This window comes from Nycticebus coucang, chromosome 12 (genome assembly GCF_027406575.1).
Source record: "Nycticebus coucang isolate mNycCou1 chromosome 12, mNycCou1.pri, whole genome shotgun sequence".
NCBI classification, from domain to species: Eukaryota; Metazoa; Chordata; class Mammalia; order Primates; family Lorisidae; genus Nycticebus; species Nycticebus coucang.
Window position 1 is genome coordinate 56619498 of NC_069791.1, and position 17186 is coordinate 56636683.

At 44.2% G+C, this 17186-nt stretch overlaps 1 protein-coding gene across 8 annotated transcripts in view; it reads left to right on the top strand.

Moving 5' to 3' along the window:
* Window positions 1–10451: 10451 nt before the first annotated feature.
* Window positions 10452–17186, top strand: part of TSPAN11 (tetraspanin 11) — a 75275-nt gene continuing 68540 nt past the window's right edge. For 6 of the 8 annotated variants that reach the window (XM_053555267.1, XM_053555268.1, XM_053555269.1 and 3 more), the window contains exon 1: window positions 12411–12521. In XM_053555267.1, coding sequence (XP_053411242.1) covers window positions 12425–12521 — 97 coding nt within the window. In that variant the 5' untranslated portion in view covers window positions 12411–12424. Of the gene's footprint in view, window positions 10982–11018; window positions 11233–12410; window positions 12522–17186 lie in introns of those variants that run through there. The other 2 variants (XM_053555275.1, XM_053555273.1) reach the window with 2 other exon arrangements.

The following is a 17186-nucleotide window of genomic DNA, read 5'->3' on the forward strand; positions in this document are numbered from 1 at the left end:
TTAACAGATGGAAAAACATACCATGCTCATGGCTGGGAAGAATCAACATTGTTAAAATGTCTATACTACCCAAAGCAATATATAATTTTAATGCAATTCCTATTAAAGGTCCATTGTCATATTTTAAAGATCTTGAAAAAATAATACTTCGTTTTATGTGGAATCAGAAAAAAACTCAAATAGCCAAAACATTACTCAGCAATAAAAACACAGCAGGAGGAATCACACTACCAGACCATAGACTGTACTACAAATCAATAGTGATCAAAACAGCATGGCATTGGCTCAAAAACAGAGAAGTAGATGTCTGGAACAGAATAGAGAACCAAGAGATGAATCCAGCTAATTACCGTTATTTGATCTTTGACAAGCCAACAGAAAACATTCAGTGGGGAAAAGATTCCCTATTTAACAAATGGTGCTGGGTGAACTGACTGGCAACCTGTAGAAGATTGAAACTGGACCCACACCTTTCACCATTAACTAAGATAGACTCTCACTGGATAAAAGCTTTAAACTTAAGACATGAAACTATAAAAATACTTGAAGAAAGTGCAGGGAAAACTCTTGAAGGAATTGGCCTGGGTGAATATTTTATGAGGAGGACTCCCCAGGCAATTGAAGCAGTATCAAAAACACACTACTGGGACCTGATCAAACTAAAAAGCTTCTGCACAGCCAAGAACATAGTGAGTAAAGCAAGCACACAGCCCTCATAATGGGAGAAAATATTTGCAGGTTATACCTCCAATAAAGGTCTAATAACCAGAATCCACAGAGAACTCAAACATATTAACAAGAAAAGAACACGTGATCCCATCTCAGGGTGGGCAAGGGACTTGAAGAGAAACTTCTCTAAAGAAGACAGACACACAATCTACAAACACATGAAAAAAAGCTCATCATCCGTAATCATCAGAGAAATCCAAATCAAAACGATTTTGAGATATCACCTAACCCCAGTAAGAGTAACCCACATAACAAAATCCCCAAACCAGAGATGTTGGCGTGGATGTGGAGAAAAGGGCACACTTCTACACTGCTGGTGAGAATGCACACTAATACATTCCTTCTGGAGGGATGTTTGGAGAATACTTAGAGACCTAAAAATAGACCTGCCATTTGATCCTATAATTCCTTTACTAGGTTTATACCCAGAAGACCAAAAATCACAATATAACAAAGACACCTGTACCAGAATGTTTATTGCAGCCCAATTCATAATTGCTAAGTCATGGAAGAAGCCCAAGTGCCCATTGACCCACGAATTTACTAGCAAATTGTGGTACATGTATACCATGGAATATTATGCAGCCTTAAAGAAAGATGGAGACTTTACCTCTTTCATGTTTACATGGATGGAGCTGAAACATATTCTTCTTAGCAAAGTATCTCTGGAATGGAAGAAAAAGTATCCAATGTACTCAGCCCTACTATGAAGGTAAATTATAGCTTTCACATGAAGGCTATAACCCAACTATAACACAGGACTATGAGGAAAGGGCCAAGGGAGGGGAAGGGAGGGGGGAAGTGAGGGTGGAGGGAGGGTAATGGGTGGGGCCACACCTAAGGTGCATCTTACAATGGGTACAGGCAAATCTTACTAAATGCAGAATACAAATGTCTACATACAATAACTAAGAAAATGCCATGAAGGCTATGTTGAACAGTTTGATGAGAATATTTCAGATTGTATATGAAACCAGCACATTGTACCCCTTGATTGCACTAATGTACACAGCTATGATTTAACAATAAAAAATAAAATAAAATAAGTGGATTGAAAATAAAATAAAATAAAATAAAATATTTTTTCTTCTAATTGAATATACATGTGAGCAATGTCTGTTAAACAGAGCACAGACCCAGAGGAGTCACGTAACTGTAGAGAATGAGGCAAAGTGAAAAATGTAAAATCTGGCCAACTTTGGTGTTTGTTGGAACATAAGAATATGTAACGTAAGTTATACAAGAGCGTGTATTTAGAACAAAACCATTAAAGAGAGAGCAATTGATAATGTGGTAACAGTGGATGCTTTTACAGTTGCTGTGAGACCCAGTTATATTGAAGCAGTAATTGCACTCTAATGATTTCTAACTTGTTTAATGCGTTTTAGTATTTTAATGCCTTGATGTGTATACCAAAAAAGAAAAAAATCAGTAAACACACACACACAAAAAAAGTTGTGAACCATCAACTTAGTTGTTCTAGTGGAAGGAATACATTTATAAAAAGTTTCTGCTTCATGATTAAGCTCTTCTTGGAGAGACGAGCAAGTCACTTAGCTCTACCTAGAGACGTCAAGGAGGGCATCCTTAGGGAGGTAAAAATTCAAGATGCCAACTGCAAGCTCTGAGATGGAGAGGAAAGAGAGTGTCAAGAGGTGAAGGTGATGCCAGCTCACAAAAGAATCCTAATGGATATAGCTCTGGACATGTTTCTTCCCCCAATCCTCCCCCACAACAATAGTAACCCTGAAGAAAAGGGAAGAATTTTCCCAAGATAAGCATGATGGAGCTTTCTTCTGGCTCAGCGAAATTACAGACACCTTAATCTTTTAACTTGGGTAGAAAATGAATAATACTAGCTAAGTATTTTGCAGAAATGCCAAAGACCAAGCTCTGATGAGTAGAAACCTATATTCAGGACCAGAGCTACCTAGAGTGTGTGACCCAGTACAAAATGAAAACGTAAGGACTTTGTTCAAAACTTTCTAAGAATTTCAAGATAGCAACAGTAGAGCATTAAATGGTGTGGCCCCCCTCAGTGTGGGGCCTTGTGTGTCTACATGGGTTGCGTCATTGTAGAGCAGGCCTTGTCTAGAACAGAGGGCAACAGGGGGCCTTATAGGGCATGAGTTGGATTTGTTTAGGTAAGAAAGGAAGATAGGGGTGGAGAGAGAGAGATGAAAGATATTAAGAGGACAGTACAAGAAAGTGAAGGAAGATTTTTAAAGCTGAAATGCCAAAATTTTCTCCTCATATCCCTAATAACAAAAAGAATCCATGATATAGCAACCCTCCAGTCATTCAATTTGTTTGAGTTCCTATGTCATTGAAAAAGTGCATCCTTAAGGATACAGCAGTATTTATTTTAATATGAAAAGTGTTATTAGCAAGATGACTGAATATGAGATAACTATGCAAAAATTTGCATCTTCTAATAGATCAAGATATGAGAGAGTATCCCTGCTTCTATTCTATATCATTATCTACTCAAAAGTCTCATGAAATAAGAGAAATTATATTTTAAAGAAGGAATCCATTTATAATGTTGCAATCAAGAAAAGATGCTACTTGCAGACTAGAAATATTAAGACTAATTAAAAAAAAAAAAAAGATAGGGCTGGGCGGCGCCTGTGGCTCTCAGGAGTAGGGTGCCAGCCCCATATACTGGAGGTGGCGGGTTCAAATCCAGCCCTGGCTAAAAACTGCCAAAAAAAAAAAAAGGGGGTGGGGCTTGGTGTCCATAGCACAGTGGTTACGGTGCCAGCCACATACACCAAGGGTAGTGGGTTCAAACCCGGCACAGGCCAGCTAAACAACAATGACAACTGCAACAAAAAATAGCAGGCATTGTGGCAGGCACCACAAGTCCCAGCTACTTGGGAGGCTAAGGCAAGAGAATTGCTTAAGCCAGTGGTTCTCAAGCTGTGGGTCGTGACCCCTTTGTAACAATGAAAATACATCACGGCATTAGGAAGGTTGAGAACCACTGGCTTAAGCCAAAGAGTTTGAGGTTGCTGTGAGCTGTGACAGCACAGCACTCTACCAAGGGCAACACAGGGAGACTCTGTCTCAAAAAAAAAAAAAAAAAAGAAAAGAAAAATGATAGGATTGGACTGAAAAGAAACAGGAAAAGAGAGAGAAAAACTCAAGCCAAAAGTGAGTAGGATAAACTACACAAGGCAAGAATAGTTCCAGAGCGTCCCAAGTTAAGACTGATGAAAAATATATGGAACAGAGAGCCTGGAACCTCAGTGACATCAGTAGAATAGTTAAGAACAGCTGGGCCACTCCCAGTCTCCCATAAGCACAGGGAAATTTCTAGATGGGGCATTTCCTCCCAGGATAAAGCTGTCATCACTGCTTTCTGAAAGGGGAGTTTGATTAAACAAATCTTGTGAGGCCAAGCCAATAGGCAGAGTAGGACCTCAGGTAACTTAAGCTCCCAGAAAGGGATGGAGAGTTTTCACCATCAAGATCGCACTATCCACAGACACCTCCGCACCCCCCAGCACAGACACCTTCCTTCAGTCCCTGGGAGGGCAGCAGTAATTGGACTAGGCAGCGGATTTCCATCTGGGTTGCAGAACAGTATTGTGGTTAGCCTGTGCACTGGCCAGCTTTCAGACATTTTTGAGATCTTCCTATGGTCAGGTTTTATACATTCTGAAGCTGGGCCTACAGGTTCATGGGTGGACAAGAACAAAGTAAAACAGAAAATCTCTTCTTGAACCATTAATTCTTTTGGCTTTTAATTCATTTTCTATTAATATTGGCACCCCCGTTTCTTGGTGCGAGCATGTCCCTGGTTAACGTATCTGTTCCACTCTTTACCTTATTTCCACCTCTTCTGGAGTGTGTGTCTCTTCTAACCAACGATAACTGAATTTTGGTTTGGTACCCGGAGAGTTGCTATCTTTTTTATGGAAATATTAACCAAATCATATAAATTCCAAATATTGGTATATTTGGACTTATTTTGTCCGTATATTTGTACTTTCTATTTACTGTGCTTTTCTTTGTTTCTTTTCTTTTTTCCACTCCTCACTGTTTTCTACTCCTCTACTCCTCCTTGGATTAATCAAGGTTTCCGGTGTCCAGTTTCCTTTTTGTCTCTTTTAGCAGTTTAGCATTTATATATACTATTTCTATTCTTTTGGTAGTTACCTTTAAATTTCTTTCAGCAGGAGAAAGAAGAGTTTTATCACTAATGATGTGTGATTGCCAGTTGACACTTTATCTTGTCCTTTTTTTGTTATAGTGATCTTTAATTTTAACTAAGTTTAAAATTCAGTTTAAGTTACACATATATTTTCTTCCTATAAAAAACTAAAACTTGGGTCCAGTCGTGGTGGTTCACGCCTGTAATCCCAGCACTTTGGAGGCGAGATGGGTAGATTGCCTGAGCTCACAGGTTCAAGACCAGCCAGAGCCAGACCATCTCTAAAAATAGCTGGGTGTTGTGGTGGGAGCCTATTGTCCCAGCTACTTGGGAGGCTGAGGCAAGAGAATCACTTAAGTCCAGGAGTTTGAGGTCGCTTTGAGCTATGACGCCACGGCACTGTACCCAGAGCAAAAAGTGAGACTCTGTCGCAAAGAAAAAAAGAAAAAAACTAAAACATTATAGATTTGGTCAAATTCCTCTTTGACTACATTTCCAATCCCAGTTCCTTCTCAAGAGATAATAACTGTACTTAAGTTTAAAACATATTCTTTAAGGGCGGCGCCTGTGGCTCCGTCAGTAAGGCGCCGGCCCCATATACCGAGGGTGGCGGGTTCAAACCCGGCCCCGGCTGAACTGCAACCAAAAAAAAATAGCTGGGCGTTGTGGCGGGCGCCTGTAGTCCCAGCTACTTAGGAGGCTGAGGCAAGAGAATCGCTTAAGCCCAGGAGTTGGAGGTTGCTGTAAGCTGTGTGATGCCATGGCACTCTACCGAGGGCCATAAAGTGAGACTCTGTCTCTACAAAAAAAAAAAAAAAAAATTCTTTAACCTTTATATATATGCATATATGTGTGTATATATTATATGCATATGTATATACAGGTTAAAGAATATGTTTTACATATGTGTGTATATATATGCACACACACAAACGTGTAAACATGTATATGTATATATACATACTTATCCTTTTTATTTATTGTGCTTTCTTCTCTTGGTGTCCGTCCACTAAAAGGACATTTTCTATGACTCTGTTTCTAGGAATTTATCATGAAGACATAGTTGAATAAGTACCCAAATATGTATGTGAAAGAATGTTTTATAATTACATTGTAAAAAAAAAATTTAAAAATTGAAAACATTCTACTGCACAACTATGGGTACAACAACTAAAGCAAGCAGACAACCTTCAGAATGGGAGAAGATATTTGCCTGCTATAAATCCGACAAAGGGCTGATAACTAGAATCTACAGAGAACTCAATCTAGTCAACAAGAAAAGAGTGAACAGTCTCCTTTACAGGTTAAGAAAGGAAGATAGGGGCAAGAGACATGAACAGAACTTTCTCTGAAATAGGCAGATGGAATAGCCAACAAACACATGAAAAAAAATGTTCATTGTCCCTAATCATCAGAGAAATGCAAATTTAAACCACTTTGAGATATCACCCAAGCCTAGTGAGAAAAGCCCACATCGCAAAGTTCCAAAGCTGCAGATGTTAGCGTGGATGTGGAGAGAAGAGAGTACTTTTACACTCCTGATGGGATTGCAAACTAATACAGCCTTTTTGGAAAGAAGTATAGAGAATCTCCAAAGAGCTAAAAGTAGACCTTCCATTTGATCCTACAATATGATTACTAGTTATCTACCCAGAAGAAAAAAAAATCATTTTACCATAAGGACATTTGCACTAGAATGTTTATTACAGCTCAATTCACAATTGCCAAGGTGTGGAATCAACTCAAGTGCCCATCAACCCATGAATGGATTAATAAACTGTGGTATACGTATACTATGGAATACTATTCAGCCATAAAAAATAGACTTTATGTTTTATGTATTAACCTGGATAGAGCTAAAGAACATTCTCCTTAGCAAAGCATCACAAATCTGGAAAACCAAGTATCCAATGTACTTAATACTAATATGACATCAATAGATAAACAACTACACCTCCATATGAGAGAAAAATACACTTAAATTCAAATGGAGAGGGGAGGGGAGAGGGAAAGTGAGAGGGAGAAGCAGTGAGAGGGAGGGGGACCATGTCAGGGTATACAGCACACCCCCTGGGTAAAGGGCTCAACTACAAGTTAGACCTTACCTAACAAATGCAAACAATGTGACCTAATTGTTTGTACCCTCATATTAATCTGAAATTAAAAAAAAATTCTAAACATTCATCAATAGAGGATTGGTGAAATAAACTGTGATACATCCACATGTTACATGATATAATGTATTCTTAAACCATTAACATAAGAAGATGATGAGAATATATTCGCAAATAAATTAAGTTACATTTATTTTACACACATTCACAAACAGTGATATATCCAGTAATATATTACTATATCCAGTAATATATGGTAAAGTAAATACAGTAATAAACGGATTATCTCTGATGGCTAACATTGCAAGTAATTTTTACTTTAACACTTTATACTGATAGACTTGTCTAAAATTAGCACATATAGATGTTACACTTTTGAAAATAATAGAAAACCTTATTCTCTTCTTTCTAAAAAATCTTAAAATAGCATAAATGCTCCAGGACAATTCATGATGTTTATCCAGAGGCCTGTCCTTCTCCGTGGCACGTGACCTTGGATCCAGAGAACCTGTACCCTAGTTACAGAAGCAGGCTTTAGAAAACCTCTTAGAGAAGACAAGAGAGGATTAGCAGAATGTGCTACACAGAGCAAAAAACTTCCAGCTGTAAATATTTAAGTGTCATTTTGTGTGTTATTTATATATTTGCTCAGCTGTCTGTGCTTGTTTTCTGTATCCTAGATGTGTTTTTCTATGTTTTGCCTTAAATAATGTTTTCCTGGGAAAGAACTAGGCTATAAAGTCTTTGGTGCAGAATGCCAAGAGAGCATGGCACGCAATTAGACATTCAAGCAATGCTTTTGACACTGTTAATGAAGATCAATAATTATTTCAAGTACTAATTAGTACAACCTAATGCTCTTGGAATCATTGGAAGCATGCCTCAGAACGGTTGAGAAACTATTCCCGGGGTAATGTCTTTCTCATGGCAAGTATTCCTGAGATTGGGAGGTTCAGTTCCATAGTCATTTCTTTACCTAGTAAGCATCAGATATCATTGCAAAATGAGCATTTCCAGTCATCAATATTAAAAATATTGATGCCAAGTTTACAGTAAAATGCAGGTTGAATTGAAGTTAACCCTAACCAATCAATATTTAATATCTGGTCGTCATTCTCCAGTCCTTCTGGAAGAGAGAAAGTTGCAGACGAGAGGCTTTTCTGCCCTAGTTTTCATGAGGATGAGAAACCAAGCCCAGTTTCTACTCTCTGAGGGGGTAGAAAAAAATCTGGGAGGAGTTTTTCTCCTGTTTAGAGAGAGGGAAGCAGGCTGCAGCAAACAAGCTGTCTTTCATGTGTATCCCGAGGGGAGCCCCTACTCCTGGGTGTTTCCATCGCCAAGAACATAGCTGTTTTTCCTAGGAATGGCTCAATCAAAAGCCTATATACAAAGAGTCCTTATTAAGACTACATCAGGATGGTAGCTTAACCAAGTAAGGATGTCAGGGAGGAAGGAGTAGATGTTGTCAAGGGAATCTTCGTTTCCCTGCAACCCTCCTAGGGGGTGGCTAGAAATCATTCTGAAAGACAGGCCTATGTCAGAAGATAAACCCAAGTTTTACAGGTCCTGACCCATGAGGGTTTATAGTAATGTACCATACATCCTGGGGATGCCAACAACGACAGGCCATGCTGGGATGTGTGTGTGTGTGTGTGTGTGAGCATGTGTAACCATCCACAAAACAAAACAAAAAATGCCATGGCATTTTCTGTGGCTCCAATTCTAGGAATGATTATAGAACTGTGGCTGGGAAGAAAGGCTATCAGGGCCTGTGCTGGCACAGAGGGGATCTCACAAGTTCTACCCTTATCTCTAAGTAGCAGAGATATAGGCCACATCAGATAAAGGAAAGGAAGTTTAAGTATTATTGTTTTTAACCTTTCCAAAGCGTCCCCACAGTTTCCATCACTCCTGCAACAAGCCATGATGGATTTATCAGATACAAAGCAGTGAATGGGACCAGGGTGTGGACAGAAAGCAGAAGCTGCCAGCCCCAGCCTGGGCCAGAAGATGAGCTACAGGCCTGCATGGAGGATTTCACCGGTGTCAAATGCTTTTTATTTTGTTTTTATTACAAATTAGAGACAGGGACTACTTTCCCTATTTTGCAGATGCAGGAAACAAGACCCAGACTTGGCCAACATCCAAGTGTTTGTGACTCAGCCAGCACTCAGAGCTCACTGAAACTACTAACATGCAGACAAGAGTTGTCCCATGCATTGTCACAGGACACTGTCAGTTCATTCTCTGGAGCGTCCGACCATGTCCCTCACAGGAACACAGGGCTGCTGGGAGCCACATCTAATCTTCCTCAGACCTTTGTAGTCCAAGCTGCCATTTCCTTTCCATAGACACTGGAGTCTCATCTACTCGCCCACGTCTTTTCCAGGTATGTTTCATGAAATAAGATGGAATAGAGTAGAATCTTGTGAGCGGTGCAGCACCTGGGGAGGCGATGCCCATTCTTTCATGGAAGGCAAAGATGAAATCATGGCCAAAACCCAAAAGTCTAAGAATTCAAATTCCAGTACTACGTGGTCTGATACAGTAGCCACTACCCACATGTGGCTGCTAGGCACAATGTCAGGGTATACAGCACACCCCCTGGGTGTACAGCGCCCAACAGGAGGACTGGATTTCTTATTTCATTTAATCTTAATGAAATTTTAAAGCTGATCATTTGATTCAGTTACTGGGAAGCGTAAGTATGTGTGGTGTGACTTAGGTTTGCAAATCTGCTTCTGTAGCTGCAAATGTTATGAAATGTAAATACCGCTGAGGTATTTCCAATGAAAAATTTATCCAGTGAACGTAGATGTGCTATGCATGTAAAATACACACCAGAGTTGGAAGACTTTAGTAGGAAAAAATGTAAAATATCTCATTATTAACTTTTTTATGTTAACACATGTTGAAATGATAATATTTTAGATATAGTGCATTAAAATATACCATTAAAATTACTTTCATCATTTCCTCTTTTTTTTACATTTTTAAACGTGGCTCCTGGGAATTTTTTAATCATATATTTCATTTCTATTGGCTCCCTCCTCTAGACGTTTCATGTTCTCAGGGATAGTGCTGGAGCGGGACTATCCTGAGCCAGAGGTTCATTTATCATTCACCACCTCATATTGCTAAAAGGTCCCTCTAGGCTGTTCTCTGACCCTTTCTTTTCTCATCACTGTTTCAGTATTACTGCCTTGGATGAGCACCAACTTCCCTCGTCCTCACCTTTCCTCTAACCCCTCTCCCAAGCCAGAGGTACCTGGAACGCTAGTGGTCCAGGGACCCTGGGCCTTGTCGGCTCTCCCTGTCTTCAATGCTCTCTGACCCAGCAACCTGGTAAATGAGTAACCCTGTTCACTGCACTCAAGTTTCAAAGAACAAGCACAAGGCCGCGGTTACTTTACGAAGTAACTTACACAGAATGCAGGCCTCACTCTAGGGCAGCTCCACTTAACGGGGAGCTTTGCACCTCCGCTGGGTCACTGGGTCGGGGCGGGGACAGGTGGGCTCTCTGCTCTGAGCTCTTCGCTTTTGCTCTAGTCTAGGAAGAGATCTTGATCCTTCATGGCTCCAAGGAATGTAAAGGGATGGTCCGCAGGACTCTGGGAGGGGCAGGGCAGGGTCGGGAGCTCTGTGGGTTAGTGGGGGGTGGGAAAAGGGGCCTTTGTCATCACACAGGCTTGTCCCTGGGGTCCCCCAAGGGCCAACCTCCCCCAGACCTCGTGGTTATCCTCACTTCACCAGGGACCAACCTAGGTAGGGGCCGGGGGGATCTCAGAAAGGGCTTGGGAGCGGGAGGGTGGGGAGGTTTGAAAGCCGCCTCCCGCCACCCTAGACTGGTCCCTTACTCCCCGCCCCGCCCCCAGGGTTCCCCTAGGCAACCGCACAGCTACCCCTAACTCCGACTTAATTCGCTCCGCGTGCTCAGAATCGCAGAGAGGCCATCTCCCAAACAAAGAATCGGCCGCCGGTGCGTCCCGCCGGCCAGTCTAGGGGAGGGGGCGCCCGGGGATCGGGGAGCGGAGCGGGCGGGAGGCGCACGGGCCGCCAGGAAGTGCCGGCCAGCGCGGGCCCGGAGCCCGGCAGCCAGCTCGCTGTCCCCTCCGGCGGAGGAAGGGGCGGGCCGGGCGCGGGCAGTGGGCGGCTGGACGAGCCGCCGCTCCCCTCCCCTCTCGGCTCAGACTCCCAGCGCCGCGTCCGGAGCCGCGCGCCCTCCGCCGGGTAAGTGCGAGCCGCGGAAGGACAGCCCGGGAAGGACAGCGCCTGCGGGACAGCCGGGGACGGGACACCGCGGAGGGGCGCGGGCCGGGGGCGGGATGGGGGGGTCTGAGCCAGGCGCCGCCGCCACCGCTGCCCGCCCCGCCCCTGCAGTCCTGAGCTGGAAGGCGGTGGCCTGGCGGACAGGGAGAAGCTGGCTTTGCGTGAGGTGTGGGGGCAGGAATCCCCTGGGACACCCTCGGTTGGTGCGTGCACGGATTGTTATCTGCACCGGGCACGCAGCGTCGTGTCCATGACCACGCGCCAGGATCTGCATCTCTGCACTTGTGTCTTGGGAGGCAGCTCTGGGCCTCTGTGGGCCTTGTGCAGTCCAGTGTGCCCGGTACATGTCTGTCCCCTTCAAAATGTCATACTCTTTGTCCGCTCTGAATTCCAGTAGCTGCCTGTTTTGCATACACCCAGATGACAGGCCCAGAGTTGTCCTCCTTAGATGTGGACAGGCCTTGGCTGTGTACCTCATGCAAAACAGGGTTAGCAAAGTGCTGCCAGCTGCTGTGTCTGGTGCACCTCAGATCCAGCTGGTCTGCCTTAACAGTTGCCCCCCCTTCCCTGAACAGGGGTGTGGGGACATGGTTCTGCAGGCCCTGTCACCCATGTGCGTGCCCATCCCTGTGCGTGCAGTGGTCAGGCTCTGTATGGAAAGGAGGGTGTGGAGAGTTCTGGGGTGTCTCATTTTCACCAGCCACATGTGTGAACCGGCCGGAGGGTTGGGTTGGACTGGACAGTATCCTAACCTGGGTTGCAGCGCTGTGTGTGCCCAAATAAGTGCTCCAGAGGCCACCAGGATACAGCAGGTATCGTGAGGTGGGGGCAGGATGGGAAGAAGAGGCAGCTTCAGGAAAAACTACCGAGTATGCTCCAGGGCATAGGGTGAAGGGTAGGGAGAGACTGCAGGTGGCAAAAGGCCAGGACGGACAGTCTGGTTAATTTGTGAGCAGCTGGATTGTAGTGGAAAGCAGCAGCTGGAGTCTGGAGACCTGGGCTTGCATCAGAACTTAGGGTTGTCACCGTGCCAGTGGTTCCCTGTGTTCCTTGGACAGGTCATCTGGGGTTCAAAGGCTTTATATGCAAAATAGGACTCATTTATAAGCATGGGCCAGCCTGTCTCGGGACTCTGGAGGCTCCAATCTAGTTAATGCCTGGGAAGTGCTTGGGCAGCAGCAAGACTCATGGGGCAAGGTGCACTGCTAGGCCCACAGGTGCCCAGTTGGTGGCCTGGAGCTGTTTGGTTTGTAAGTAGTAGATGGGACCATTTGCATTCTGCCTCTTGTGATGTTGTGGGTAATGGAAGTGTCTACCTAGAGCCTATTTTTGGACTCTTGGTGTATAAAATATGTGGTTTCCCATAGTCTTTGTGTGAATGCCTTTGGTAGCAGAAGATGAATATTGACTCTGATGGTTTAAAGACCATAGAGCACCTTGACCTTCCAGAGACCCTTTGTCCTGATGAACCCAGGAGGTTTTTTTTTTGTTGTTGTTGTTGTTGTTTTTTATTAAATCATAGCTGTGTACATTAATGCAATCATGGGTACAATGTACTGATTTTATATACAATTTGAAATGTTTCCATCAAACTGCTTGACATAGCCTTCATGGCATTTTCTTAGTTATTGTGTTAAGACATTTATATTCTACACCTAGTAAATTCACATGTACCCTTGTAAGATGCACCATAGGTGTGGTCCCACCAATTACTCTCCCTCCACCCATCACCCCTCCCCTCCCCTCCCACTCCCCTTTCCCCTTCTTTTTGGGCTATATTCTTATGAAAGCTATAAATTGGTTTCATAGTAAGACTGAGTACATGGATACTTTTTCTTCCATTCTTGAGATACTTTGCTAAGAAGAATATGTTTGGGTGGCAGCAAGGTGGTATTTAGACTCCTGGGTTCAGCACATGGATGGAGCTGAACCAAGGAGTCTTAATACTCACCATCTTGCTGCCACCAAATGAAACAGTAAGCAGCACTTTCCGCTATTTGTAGCTAGGGAGATCGGAGCTGAAGGTTTCCCAACCAAGGTCACAGGTCTAGAATGTCAACCACATTTGTTACAGAGAGTTCAGACCCAGGGCCAACCCTGGCCTGGGCTGAGGAGGGGAGGGAGGGTGTCAAGAGTCTTACACAGACAGTACCAGACACCAGGACGTGGTGAAGGATGTGGTGAGGTGGTTTGTCCACCCTTGCATGTCACCTGTCACAGAAACATCTTTGTGTAAGTAGCTGTTCAGTAATATTTGTAAAAGGAAAGAGCCATGAGTGGGGGCTGCTGGAAACCCAGGGTCAGGCACTGGCTCAGCTCCCTGCCCACTGTGTCCGGGGGAAGGTCACTTCCCCTCTTTGGGTCTGCTTCCTCATTGGTACAAATAAGGGCCTCTTTCCAGATTATCCTTCTGATCTCAGCTCAGGTTTCACTTCCCCAGAGGGGCCTTTCCTGATTCTCCCCAAAGTAGCCACCTCCCAACCATGGTCACATCATCACCCTGATCTGTTTCCTTCCTAGGCTGCCACCACCTGAACTTACCCTTGCTATATCCACTACAGTGTAAACTTAGAGAAGGGGGACTGCTTTTGTACCTGCCAGGTCACCAGCACCTAGAACATAATAAGTACTCGGGAAACACTATTGTGTGAATGAGTACGTTTTCCAAATTGTGCTCCTAGGAGCCTTCAAGGGAAAAGAGGGCCCTGAGTCACTTACACTGACCACCTGGGGCTAATCTGAGTCACTTGTTGTCTTCCTGGAAGGATTTCTTTTAAAGAAAGCGGTTCTCCCCCTAAAATAACACTGGAAAACCATTGGTACCAGAAGACTTATAAGGGTCATTTCAACTGCAAATGGAAATAATTGTACTGCCTCAGCGAGGACAATAGACAGTGATTCAGATACCCAAAGTGGGTATGCCACAAATCATTTCTGCTTGGCCACAGAATTCATCCCATGGCTAATTTTATGCAACTGGTTCAATTTCCTGAATGTTTAATGGGAGTTAATATAAACACGATTTTGTACAATACAGCAACAAAAGGGTATGTGAGAACTCTGGCCCAGGTGAGAGCCAGGCCCTGGACCGGGAAGAAACATGGAACATCCACAAGTGGATAAATGACACAGTGATACTTGAGAGCTGCCTATTTAGGGTGACTCTGTCTGTCATCATCATCTTCCCTTGGGTGTGCTACCAGGCAAACTGCCCAGACATGCTTCACCCCAGTAAGTGCCCACTCAGCATTGTTTTTCTTGAGTTTGGCAGCACAGAGGAGCTCTGCTCTCTGAGCCATTCCTGAGCCCAGAGGACAGCACTGTGGAGTGGCCTGACCTCCTATAGCTACAGCAGACAGGCTTCCTGGGGTCAAACTCACCTCTATGTAAAACATCTTCTGGTGTTGTCTCTTGCTATAAATACAGTTGCAGATGGCAGTGTGACTGCTGTGTCCAACACAAAGCCCAGGATGTTTGGCACAGAGTCTGGGTTTACCACTCGGTTCTGGCCCCACTGTGGAGAAGGTGGCTTTTGTTGTTTTGTTTAGTTGGTTTTGGTGGGTGGTTGAGGGACATTAGGGAGAAAAGTGGACAGAAGAGATGTGAGTAGAGAGCTGGAACCCTCTGTTCATTCCCTTTGACGGCTGACCAAGAGGCGGCTGACTCTTGTGGCCTCCTGGCTTCAACCTTTTTTCTTCTCTGCTGCACATTGAAAGAAGAGTTATCTTGGGCCACACATAAAAAACACAAACACTAACGAAAGCTGATGACCAAGAACAAAAAAGACCATGCATAATTTTTGCAATACCTGATGCCACAGATAAGCAAAAAATCCTCACGTAATTTGCATACGGCCTGCAGGCCATAGGTTGGACACCCCTGCAAGAAAGCACACCACAGTACAGATGGTGGGAGGAGGCACAAATCCACAGCATACACGTGTTGACGGAGCACCTGCTATGAGCCTTGAACCTCCAAGCACTGAGAAATGCAAAAGGACCCAGCACTGACCTGTGGGCCCTAGTTGTTGGGGGGACTAGACTCACTCCCAGAAGGAGATGAGGAAACAGCTGCATGCAAACTGAGGGGACTCAGCCAAGCCACAGTGGGAGCTTGGAGGAGGAAGGAAAGCCAGCGTGTGCAGGGGCAGCAGGCAGTGAGCCTGGCCGGAAAGCTCTGGGGTCAGACAGTTGAGACTGGGATCCTGGTGCTGCCCCTTCCTCTCCATTAACCATCAATGTGTTAGGTGACCTCACTAAGCTTCATAAAATGATCTCTGACTCCTAGCAGCTTACTGCCTAAGCTGAGCCAGTAGAGGGGTACAGAGTGCCCAAGTGTCTGACGGCCACAGTGAAGTGGTTTGGAAAAGGGCTCAGATGAAAAAGATGCTCTTGGGTCCATGACTGCTGTGGGGTTGTGTCTAACACTGGTCTCCCCCGTCAGTAGTCATGAGGGCCATGGCTTTCTGCTGGGTAGGCCCAGGCCAACCAGGCACCCTGTTTCTCCTGTGGGGTACCTTTCCACCTGGCCATGCTGCTCTCACACACAGCTCTGGGGAGGAAAGCAGCTTCTCCCTCCCTTTATCACTGCTTGCTAGAGGGCCCTTCTTAAAGGCTTAAGGATCCTTATTATAAAACACCAAGTACTGAGGATGTTCAGAGGTTCAGGAAATGAAGAGAATTGCTCTGCTGCTCCTGGGTCTGTTCTGACACAACGAGCAGACTCCCTCCTTGATAGCAGAGCGAGGTAACCCCCAGGCTTCTCAACCTCATCCCAATTTAGGGATTCTTTCTTCTCTCTTTTTTTTAAACTTGGACATGATTTGAAAGATTTTGTTTGTTTGTTTTCTGAGACAGAGTCTCATTCTGTCACTCTGGGTAGAGCGTAGTGGCATCATCATAGCTCACAGAACCTCAATCTCTTGGGCTTAGGTGATCCCCTTGCCTCAGCCTCCTGAGTAGCTAGGACTATAGGCACCCGCCACTATGCCCAGCTAGTTTTTCTGTTTTTAGTAGAGACGGGGATCTCACTCTTTCTTGGGCTGGTCTCATAGTCCTAAATTCAAGCAATCCACCCACCCCAGCCTCCCAGAGTGGTAGGATTACAGGGATGAGTCACTGTGCCCGGCCATGATTTGAAAGATTTTTTATCAGCCAAATGAGAATTTGTTTGTCTTTAAAAAATTAATCAAAGATCATATAACTGATAGTTTGATTTTACTATCTGGTGTCCACCTTTACACTTTATATCATTTTGGTCACTAACAGATTCTAGTACATTTAAAAGGCTAAGAAGAAGGACAGCATGGTCAGGTGTTGTCCAGTTTGACTGCAGTCTGCAGCAGATTACAAAAAAAAGAAAAAATTACACGCCTAGAATCCCAGCACTGGGAGGCTGAGGCAAGCAAATCTCATGGGTTTGAGACCAGCCTGAGCCAGAGCAAGACCCTCTCTCTAAAACATAGCCAGGTGTTGTGGCAGGCGCCTATAGTCCCAGCTACTTGGGAGGCTGATATAAGAGAATCACCTAAGCCCAAGAGTTTGAGGTTGCTGTGAGCTGTGACACTACAGCACTCTACTGAGAGAGACAAAGTAAGACTCTGTCTCAAAAAAAAGAAAAACCCAAATTACATTATCCTATTCAATAATGTAGCTGGTGTGGCAGGCAGACTGTGATGCCTTTTTTTGGCAGGTAAAAATTGTCTCTATAAGCCCTTCTGAGATATTATAAAGAGATTTCTCTCTCAGAGCCACCTAGTACTAGGGTTTTGACATTTAGAAACCACTGTCCTACACCTTGGCCTCATCACTACTTGAGGATAGACTTATGTTTATTGACTTTTTACCCATGGCAACTAGTGCAAAGCCTGGCAAACTAGCAGTTTAGTACATGTGCATCGAGTTGACATTTCCGGA